The sequence below is a fragment of the Podarcis tiliguerta genome, assembly GCF_965153285.1.
Source record: "Podarcis tiliguerta genome assembly, chromosome: 2".
Taxonomy (NCBI): domain Eukaryota; kingdom Metazoa; phylum Chordata; class Lepidosauria; order Squamata; family Lacertidae; genus Podarcis; species Podarcis tiliguerta.
In genome coordinates, this window is record NC_139535.1 from 87,012,890 (window position 1) to 87,024,405 (window position 11,516).

Sequence of the window (11,516 nt, forward strand, 5' to 3'; positions counted from 1 at the left end):
GTAAGTTTCTGTTCCTTTTTTTGCTTTTCATCTTTTGCAGCACTGTAAGAGCACTCACGGGTGGGGAAGAAGAAGCAGGAATCTTGAGACCCAAGGCGGCGGGGGCTTACTGCAGTCAGCACAGCTATTTCTCTAGAAACTATAATTAGCCTGCATTCAAATTTTCAAATAAAACCATTCATATAAAGGGAAATCATGAGAGTAAACACACTGAAATTAATGTAGGTGCTTCAATTTCAATGGATCTCCTCTGAGTATAATTTAATTGGAATACAACTCATGGTGTTTTTTAGCTAGTGGGCCAAAATTTCTCTTCTTTCTGAATATGTTAGGAAGGCATAGAGAAAACAGAGGGGCAGTGGGAATGCTGCTTTGAACTTCTGAAATTTTCCATTTCTGCTCAGCTTCTAGTTCTCCCCAGGTCATTTTGTTCTTTATCTGTGCCCCACCTGGCAATCCTTCACAAAATTTCCTTCTCATATCTTCTGTGTTGCACTGATCCTTTTCCAGGCAGTTGATGTCATTCCCCATCTGCTAACTTAAGAGTGTTTTGCTGTGTCAACAAGCGATAGGGAAGGGGATGAATGGATTAGGAAGCTGCAGAAAAATACTGAATGGGAGAACTGGGAGCCATCAAGGGACTATGATCTCATATTCCTCTCCCTACTTGTACAGTATTTTGGATCTATGCCATGCAAAGTTAGCTAACATTACATCAGATGAATTGCTTGCATAGCGACACATTAGCTAATGCAGTTCCTGATGTTTGTAGTAAAATCTAAGTATATTGGCTTGAATGGGTAGATTGGGCTGTTAGTGAATTGTCCAGAAATGAGCATTTTGGGGTGATTGTGGTCAAAATAAGATTGTTTTCTGCATTCCCTAAAAGTGTGGTATGTAGGTACCCTCCTTTCCCTATGCATGGAGAAGATGCATCAAGAATTTCATAGAACAACTGAATGTCATTTTGTTTCCCTAAAACACCAAAGTCAGTGACTATCCACAAAGCTGGAATCGGAAAGCATGTGGAACTCTCTGTTGCATGATGCTGCTTACCGTATTTTTTGCTCTATAAGACTCACTTTTTCCCTCCTAAAAAGTAAGGGGAAATGTGTGTGCGTCTTATGGGGCGAATGCAGGCTGCACAGCTGTCACAGAAGCCAGAACAGCAAGAAGGATTGCTGCTTTCACTGCGCAGTGATCCCTCTTGCTGTTCTGGCTTCTGAGATTCAGAATATTTTTTTTCTTGTTTTTCTCCTCCAAAAACTAGGTGCGTCTTGTGGTCTGGTGCGTCTTATAGAGCGAAAAATACGGTATATTGCCAACCCAACTGATGCTGATGAACTTTTTCAGTTGAAATGACAAATAACAACAACAACAACAACAGCAACAATAACAACAACAACAACAACAATAATTTATTATTTATACCCCGCCCATCTGGCTAGGTTTCCCCAGCCACTCTGGGCGGCTTCCAACAAAAGAAAATAAACAAAATAAAATGCCTTATATAAATGTATATGGCATCAAGAGAACTGTTGTGTGATCCAACAGCTCAAAAATACTTGACATAACACACCGAGGCCATTAAGTCTGTTGATCCCAAAGCTACTTTGGGAAAAGGACCATTTCTGAAGAGTGTAATGGCATTCAAATGCTGTCTGCCTGTCTCCTAAGCCATTAAGCTCCTTTGACCCAAATGAGGTAAAAGTGGTTTAAGGGCAGGCACATCAGTTCTTTAATCATGTTGACTGCAACCTAGTGGAGCTATTTCACGATCATTTCCATTGCTTTAGCCTCATTAACTTCAGTAAGTCAACATCGGTATAAATGATATTGGATTCATACACTTTGTTTTTCTTTTATTCAATCTATAAAAGGGGAACAATAAAGAACTGAGTGTGACTGAACTATGCTGCCCTTTGTAAATTATTAAGGTATTATTTCCAGCATAAAGAAGATTACAGCCTGTATCTTTTTATACTGGACAATTGGGTGTAAACTCATTTTGTCTGATATATAAGACATGGGTGAGTATACATCTTGTCCACTGCTGTCTATGATAAATGGTTATCAGCACCCATATTGCCTCAACAGCAAACCTTAGCAAGCACGTGCTCTCAAAATATTTATGAACCGAGTCAGTCTTTGATTTTTATGAAAACTGTATGCGGTTGCGGGGGGGGGGGGAATAAGGAAATGATGCTGGGATGTGGATATTTTTAGGAAAGGGTTGCCAGCAGAAATGAGATTGGTTAAAGCTATGCACTGCAGTAATTCCCTCTGTTGCAAGCTCCAGTTTGCTGGGTCAGTAAAAACTGCTTCTGTCAACTGTGGAAAGGCTAACTCAAATCTATAATGTGTGAGAAGTGCCGGCATCAGTGATGTATGGCCTGCCTGAATCTGTTCGTAGACCTATATTATGAAACATGCTATTTGGTCAAGTGACCCACTTGTCTTGGGATATCCAAAGGGGGAAATGTTTGAGGTGGGACACTGAGACATACTAATTTGGTTTTACATGGATCCTTGCATGTTTTCAGTTTGCAGGGCTAGAACTTGGAATATGCCTGGCGCAAAATAAGAGGTTTCTAGGTACAGTGCTCACTTTCTTGGGCATAGACTACCTTGCTGCAAATGATGAAGCAAATGCCTTAAACGTTGAGGCACCCCTTCTGCTAATCACTGTGTGTGTGTGCCTGGGTGGTTCAGAAACTTTCCTTCAAACTCCCTCCCTAAACTTGTTTCTTTTCCTCCACTTATCTCAGAAAGTAGTAGTAAGAAAGCAACCCACAGAAGGCGACATGACTGAAATGTATCCTCTTTATTTTTCTTCTTGTTTCCCTTGCAGAACTGAAGACTATATGAAGTTATCCCTAAACTCTTCCTAAGGCTTTCCCTTTGGCATCTTTAAAGGCTTGAGAAACAAACAAACCCCAAACCAACCTGATACGCATACATAACCGAAAAATAAATAACCCCTCAAAATATGGGACTTTCTCTTTGGCTGAATGAAGCTGAGTTCCTCAGAATAAATCTTTGTAATATCGAGACTGTAAAGGATCTGTGTGGCTTGATCCCAAGAATTATGTGGGCTAGAGAAAGTTACGGAAGTTACATTTTGAGGGTGCTGTTCTTGGATGTCAAAGTAAAACTCATGAATGCACTTTGTTGTGACAACCACTCCATATCTGCTGTATCCAAAAGAAAAACCCAAGATATTCCGTTTAGATAGCATGGACAAAGGTAACCCATTGCATCAGCCAGTCCAGAGATACAATATCAAACTATTTGGTCCCTTTCCACCCCTCCACCTGGGACCAAAAGCTTCCTTTATATCCTTGAAGACAATGCATTGAGATATAAAGCATTGTGAAGGTTTGTGGATGGTGGAAGGATGTAGACTTTAGTGTAGCCTATCTTGCTTCATAGCCTTTTGAAGACGAAGCAGTCCTCCATCTTAGGTAGAATGAATCCTGAGAGATAAGAATACACTCCTAGGCCTGTGTACTCAGAAGTAAGTCCCACTGAGTTCAATGGGGCTTACTCCCAGCAAAATGGATATACAGGAGTGCCGCCTTAGTGTAATAGTTCATGACTGATTTTCATCCTGAGGTCTGAGCATCATTAATGCTCGATAGCCAATGCTTCCGTTTACTTAGTGGTTGCTTCCTGTCCCTAATAGCAGAGTTAGAAAACGTAATCCATGAAATGTAAGGCAACTCTTGAAATATTAATTATAAACTTCCCGAGTAACCTCAAAGATCCTTGTTTTCTTTTCTCCCTGACACCACACTGTTACATCTTTTTTGAACTTCTCTGTTCTTCGCTTCCCTGAAAGATTTATCAGATCATTAACCCATACAGAAAATAACATCTGATGGGCCTTAGTGGCTAGAAACCATCAATTACTGGTTTTATAAGTCTTTTCCTCCACAAAGGTAGTATTTCAGGACAATACTGATGTCACTTCCTGTTTTGTAGAATTGCCATTTTAGGCTGGAATTTCCTCCCAATACTCCTGTTTTTTCTTCATGTTTTGAGGGCAGACTGATTTGATGCTTAATAATATATCAAACCCAAGCTGCTTTTAAAAATGATAACTTATGCAGACAATACTTGAAATTGTTTAGTCAATCATTCTTTGGGGCACCTAGGTTTGGGGCAGATGTTCCCCCACCCCCCCAGCATAACTTTTTCAAGGGCTTATTTAGGAAACAGTGGGAAGTTTGGCTTTTCTTTTCTTTTTTTTAAGTCTAAGCTTCTGCTTCTGTATGTTTTCACTAGCAATACAGTTTGCAATTGAATCCTATTTATATATACAAATACGTATAAGGACACTCGGCTTTGAAAAAACTGTTAGCAACCATTCTGCCTCCAACTCACATTGACAGATGCAGTGTTCCAAACAGCATTAACTATGCAAAGAATGCCTTATATACAATATAATGTCTCAGTATACAGCAATACGTCTATTGTACAAGGAATATTACTAGTGGCAGCGAGCAAAGCTATCTCCTCAATAGTGACAAAACTGGCTGTCTGGGTATTTTTTACATTTTTTTTTCTAAATGTGAAGGTGGATCTTATATACATAGGACTGTAATTTCTAGTGGCTTAAAATGTATATTGCCATTATTCAGTCCAATAAACCTTTAAATAGTTTATATGAATGGTCATTGTGTTTGTTAATGTGCATGGTGTCCATGCCTTTCCACCCTCGAACTACTTGGTTTGGTTCAAATATTACCCTGGGGGGTGGGGTGGGAGGAATACTTCAAAGAGCATTAGTTATATCCTCCTTGGGAAACAATACCATAATTACTGCCCAAGATTAACAACTAGAAGACAGTATCATCTTTGAAGGAATGGTATGAGAAGTAAGTATTCTAAAAGAGCAAATTCAAACTATCGGTTTATGTTGGGCTAAAAGTAGCCAGGACAGGCATCTCTCCCCACCACCACCCTGCTGCCCTCAAAAACCTCCTTTCATGCTTTTGCATCTCATGTGCTGTCTGGGTCCATTCGCATTTCACATAGGTAAGCAGTGTAACAGTGGGCTGAACATGGGCGCATGTGGATGGGTCGTCCTCTGGCCAGCTGAAAGGTGGTTGAGGGGAAGTTGAGACAGCACCGAGCCAAACAAAGTTGGAAATAGAGAATAAAGCTGCATCTGGACGGCATCTTTGCTCAGTGAACATAGGGTTGAACCAGAAAGATGGAGGAGACAAGACCTTCCCTCAATTACAGATAACCCTAGTGTCAATGATCAATAAAAAGACCAATCCATACAACTTTGCATGAAGCAATTTAGATTAACTAACACAACATCTTAAAAATAAACACAAATAAAGTCCGAAAGGAAAAATAGTGGCAAATAGTGGTGAGGCCAAATGTTTCTGGAACATCTGTTCCCATTGCACAGCTACTCTGGTCTATATAGGCTGGGTGTGGTCTGATGAAGTGGTGCTTTGGTCATTTCTTTCGCTATGATTTCTCCCTTTAGGAATCTCCCTAGGTTCTTGTGGGAAGAATGGTAGCTCAGTGGAAGAGCACATGTTTTGCATGCAAGAGGTTCTAGGTTCATCCTCTGGCATCTTCAGATAAGGCTGGGAAAGCATCAACTGGAAATCCTGGAAAGAGCTGCTAGTCAGGGTGGACAATATTGAGTTAGATGGCTTTAGTGGTAGGCAGAAGTCCTTACCTGATCTCTGTGCAGGTGAGTTGTTGCTGCTGCTTACCAAGAGAGAGAAGGAAGGGCAAGGCAAGGCTGGAGGGAGGTTGATTCTGCACAAATGCACCAGTGAGTCAATACAGTGCTCACGTCAGTGTGTTTGCACAGTGCTGACCTCCCCATTGCCTCTTCTTCTGGGTAAGCTGCAGGGACCCACCTGATGGCATCAGCTACTGGATAGACCAATGGCTTCACTTCCTATAAGGCAGCTTCCTTATTCCTACTCAAGACTACCATTTTAACCCTTCTCTTTCCAAAGAGTACTACCTTTTTATCTGCTTCTTTTCTCCCACCACCACCACACACAGCTGCAGCAAGGGTGGGGGCAATCATGACTGGGAGTGCAGCAAGAGGCAGAGAGAGTGTAAGTCCTTTTCCTCCACTCCAAGGTCCCAATAAAAATTATTTGGGGCTGAGGAAAGGAGGAAGGATCACTTAGTTATAGAATGTTATTTGTATTCCAAAAATCTGGACACCAAGCTGGCATTCTAGTGGAGCAGCAGTGGCTGGTAGATGCTAAATCTTCTGCATCCGGGTGTAAAAATGCTGAATCAGCACACAAAGGATGCTATTCAGTTAAGTCCTCCTCAGAGCAAACCCACTGAAATCCATAGACTTAAGCTTTTGGGCCAAAAAGCAGCATCTAAATAAACCATAACAAACAGATTTCAATAGATCTTCTCTGATTGTAAGTAGCATTGAGTAGCACACAAAATATGAAGACCAGATCCTGAGGCTGCAATACAAGAGATGTAGATTGTTCCTGTCTTATTCTTTCTAATGACAGTAGCCAACAAGGGCATTACCAGGAGGCAGCAACTGCCCCCCCCCCCAGATCCACAAATATTATTGAAAAGCATTGAAAGTATTCAATTGTTGTTTAGTCGTGTCTGACTCTTCGTGATCCCATGGACCAGAGCACACAAGGCACTCCTGTCTTCCACTGTTAGTAGCATTCAATTACCTGAGTCCAAATCATCTGTCAGGAGAGCTATTCCCAGCAAGGACGCCGGCCTGGCCAGGACAGGACTGCTTTCCTTTTATACCTTCTGGGCTTGATGATGCATGTGACCCTCAGCTGTCCTTAGCCTACTCTAGCTGAGGAATCACACACCTCCTCCCCGAGCTAGTGAGCCCCACCTGGACTGTGGGTTCTTGCCTGCCTTCCCTCAAAACTGACAGCTGTAAGTTCTGGAATCCTGTGGTCAGGGGTGGTACGTCCCATTTTTCCACTTGAGGCAAAACAGGAAGTGCCACCCTGCTCTACCACACCACCACCAGTGGGATGTTCACCACCGCTGTGCCACCTACTGGTGGCACTGCAGCTGCACCACCAGCTGTGTCACCTCCGCCTCTTGTGGAGAAGCAGTGCTGGCAATGGTGCCAATTCCCTGAAAGAACTTGCAAGATCTCACCCAGACCTCATGAGAACTTTTGCTCTCCTTGACATCTTGCAAGACTTTGATGAGATCTCACAAGATCTTGCAGGAAACCAACAGGAGATCAGCAGCTATACTGGCACCGCTCCTCTGGCAGAGGTGGGGGAGGGGCAGGAGGCGTCCATGAGGCAGCTGCCTCGGGGGCTTCTGCTGCCTGAGGCAGCTACTTCACGCCACTTCATGGGTCGGCTGGTCTTCCCTGAGGTCCCTGTGGGCATGCACACTGGTATTTGTTTACCTGTAAGCACACAGCTTTCTTATTATTTTTCCTCAGTCTACCAGATTTTCACAAAACAGCAGCCGTGTGTGTGTGTGTGTGTGTGTGTGTGTGTGTGTGTTTGTGTGTGTGTGTGTTGCTCCAAGCCAGGAAACCTGAGATCCATGGATATTTGTTTATATGTGCACATACACCTTTTGTGATCTACCATGCTTGCACAAAAGAGCAGTCCAAAATTGGAAAGAAGTGATGCCTCACTCCAAAGTAGGTAAGGATTTGGAGTTGTTCACATGAAAGGCTGCCTGTCGCTTCATTTCCTCCCCCTTTCCTCTCCATCTCCTGTACCCATGGGCGTACACAAATATTATTGTAAAGCATTGAAAGTGCTCAGTTACCTGAGGTTCTGCCCTCCCAGCAAAAGCCTGCCCCCCGCAATGTCCTATTTACAGTACAGGGTATTTTTACCTGTGATTTCCCAATAAAAGTTCAACAATTTTTATTTCCTAAAAAAAAAAAAAAGCCCAACAACTTTTGCTGCCCCTCCCCAAACAAAAGTCCTGACTACACCCATGGTAGTTAATCAGGAATGTATAATAGTGTCTGTCACCATGAATCAGTACTGGAGCCTTGGTTATAAGAGAGAAGTCTTCTGAATGATCAGGGCAATGAACTTTTAAACCCAAGTCACAAGTATAATGAAATCTCTGCAATGGGTTGCTGTGAACAGAGTGTTCCACCACCGTGTATTCTCCTCAGCAGGGACAGTTACTAAACTGATTTAAAAAATGATAACCATTTCTCTCAGACAGTAATGGCTATGGGCCAAGCTATGTGATGCTCAGTCACATTATGTTTTCATGTGATTTTTTTAAACCCCCCCCCCCAATATGTTGAAGTTGAGCATGACAGGAGATATGTGTTTCTGTTTTCCCACACTAAAACCCCTTCCTCCCCAAGCTACTTTTGTCTCATGGCACACTGCAATCCACCTGCACACATCTTTTTCTCTGCTTTTGCAATTTCTGCCGCTCATTCTGTAGAAGAAAATGTCAAGGGAAAAACCACATGGCTGAGGATTTTGTATAGGCTGGTCCACAGGCTTCTGCTTGAAGCCTAGGCTGCTCTTCCACTAGCACAGAATACTTCGACCTCCAAATCAATACTTCCTTTCCTCAAGCCCCCCCCCCCCCCCCGTACAGCTGGAAAATTTGCTCCAGAGGATTGCAGAATACCTCATAATAAATTTTGAAGGCGTGCAAGGAGAGGAAGCGTAAGTCCCATTGCACGGGTATAACTCTGCACTCGCAGCATTGGATACAACACATACAGTCCTGTTCTACCTCCTCTTTTTGGTGAAGAAGAAAAATAACAAGAAAAATTACATTTCTTTTGAAACATAACCATGGAAAATCCATTTTTAAGCCAGAGGTCTTTTAAAAAATAATAATCTAATTCATTGCTATTAATTGTAGAAGTTCCTCTTAGTTCCAAATCCAGTCTTTCTGCATTTACCAATATTTCTTCTTTTGCCACATCAAGAAACCGACATTCAACTGAACTGCAGATTCAAGAATGTGCATGTTCTTACACCAGTACAGTTGCCATGTGTAACCCATGAATTTTTTAAGGTTCTTGCCCATAGAAGTTCATATCACAATGGACTTTGAAACATTCCAAAGAAGTCTGTAGCTTTATCCATTCAGATGTGCCTTAAGATTGACTTGTTCCATAATGGGGGGGAGGGGGGACAGAACTAGTTTCTCTCTTTATATGGGAGGGTGGGAAAGATGACTGAACTGGGATTTCAAATGGGCACGACTTATTGTTAGTATTCCCTCCCCTTTGCTAAAATATGTTTAGAATGAGAGTTCCAAATTAAAAACCTCACCCCTGCTGCTAGACATCTATGATTTTCTGAAATAAAATATGCAATCAGTGCTTAAGCATTAGTTTGTGCAGACATGATGTCCTCTTACCCCTGAAGGTTCATTTAAACTGAACTTGCTTCTGTACCACACATATCCCTTTGGGACCCCTGCTCAACTCCTCATGGCAAGCTCACTGACTCCTGAATAGCAAATGATTAATTCCCTGTCGTCCCTAATTGCTAGATCCATTCATCAAGGTGATGGAGATCATCAGAAAAGTATGTTTTGGAACCATAGTTATTTTTAAGGGTGACACACTTCAGAGATGCTTGTTTCTACAAAGTAAAGTTCAAGTTGAACATATAAAAATGTCACAAGTCACAGAGCGTGTCCATCATCTAAGGGATGGGAGAAATAACCTGAAGTTACAGATGTTTTTGGGACAGATGGGACGCGGGTGGCGCTGTGGGTTAAACCACAGAGCCTAGGACTTGCCAATCAGAAGGTTGGCGGTTCGAAACCCCGCGACAGGGTGAGCTCCCGTTGCTCGGTCCCTGCTCCTGCCAACCTAGCAGTTCGAAAGCACGTCAAAGTGCAAGTAGATAAATAGATACCGCTCCAGCGAAAAGGTAAACGGCGTTTCCGTGCGCTGCTCTGGTTCGCCAGAAGTGGCTTAGTCATGCTGGCCACATGACCCAGAAGCTGTATGCCAGCTCCCTCGGCCAATAAAGCGAGATGAGTGCCGCAACCCCAAAGTCGGTCACGACTGGACCTAATGGTCAGGGGTCCTTTACCTTTACAGATGCTTTTAGACATCCCATCACTTCCCTCTAAATTACATTAAACTGAAATCCTGCTGTAAGCAACTGCTCTGTTGTGCCTGCTTGAAGAAGCTATCTATTTACGTAAACACCTTCATACGTAACATAGCACCTTACTGGTCTTAGCTTCCATGATTTCTGAGACTAAAAGATAAACATGTTTTTGGAACTGGTGGGATTCAGGGAAATAGGCTCTTGTATCTGAAAAGACAATTTCCTTTTAATAAACGAACACACTCAAAGTGGGGTTTAGAAACCAAGGTCCCCCACAACCAGAGGTGCATGCTATTTTCCATTCTGAATGTTAGGGAAGGGTTTCATTCAAATGTCCTACCATAAAGCAGACTTTAGGTCTGGGATGGGAAATATGGTACCATCCAGATGTTGTTAGCGGGCTAGGGCTGATGAGTCCAACACCTGGAGGGCCACAGGTTCTCCATTCCTGCTTTTAATTCTGGATGGGGAATATCCCAGGGCTATCGTACTCATACCGCAGAGACACTGCAGAGACACTGCAGAAGACTTGTGACAGCCTCCATTAATCCTGCTCAGAGGCATTATAAGTTTATGAAGCAATGGTTTTTCTATTTTCTCTTTCTGTTATTGTTCTTCTCTTCTTGGCAGGGTCCAAAGAGAACAACTGACTGCCATCTTCACCCTCTTAAAGGAAAAAACAGAAACATTTGGGGAGATGTCTGAAACTGACATCAAAGAACAGCTTAAGCTTTATGACATGTAGACTGCTGCAGAACTTTCAACTTAGAACAAGATAATGTTTGCATTTTGGCCTATTTAAAATATTTAGTACTAGCTTTTATTCTGATTTTAGGAACTGATTTTTCCTAGAAGAAAAATGTCCTCTGGTTTTTTGTTTGAATATACCAACTGCTATCCCAATCAACGCACCATACATTAATGTTACACTCGCATTGAGGGAAGATAACCTTAGTGCTGCATGAAGATTCAATGTTTCCGAACCCAGCTGAAACAAGATAATTGTTTGAAATGATCTGTTTTGAGATAATGTAACCAATTAGGTAGAGTAATAAATGGTTGTTAGAAACATATTGTTGCTGGCAGCAAAGTAAATAATGTCAGCTACTTTCTCAACATATTATCTCCCATTTATTTCCAAATAAATCGATTTCTTAATTGGCATTGCATTTACCAGATTTCACACACTTGTTGACAAAACTTTCTCATGGATGCTGTGGAAGGCTAAAACCCTATTTTTTTTAAAAAAAAACAACTGATGATAAACATTAACTTAAAACTTTCACAAATAAAGATCTCTGCTCATTCATGTTTAATATGGGATTAATGCCTTTACCTTTACCTTTTACCTTACTGCTAAAAGCACATTGGAAAATTTTATGAAGTTTGTTTTCATGTTATGTTTTCTTAAATAAATGTATTCTTGATATCTTAAATAAATGC

At 41.9% G+C, this 11,516-nt stretch overlaps 1 protein-coding gene across 5 annotated transcripts in view; it reads left to right on the plus strand.

The window, feature by feature from the left end:
* Positions 1-11,513, plus strand: part of JMJD6 (jumonji domain containing 6, arginine demethylase and lysine hydroxylase) — an 82,428-nt gene extending 70,915 nt beyond the window's left edge. For 3 of the 5 annotated variants that reach the window (XR_014508645.1, XM_083429919.1, XM_083429918.1), the window contains one exon: positions 2,852-4,667. Coding sequence is in view for 2 of the 5 variants with exons in the window: in XM_083429918.1 (XP_083286044.1) it covers positions 2,852-2,891 (40 nt within the window). In the remaining 3 variants the exon portion in view is untranslated. Of the gene's footprint in view, positions 1-2,851; positions 4,668-10,703 lie in introns of those variants that run through there. The other 2 variants (XR_014508643.1, XM_083429917.1) reach the window with 2 other exon arrangements.
* Positions 11,514-11,516: the final 3 nt, after the last annotated feature.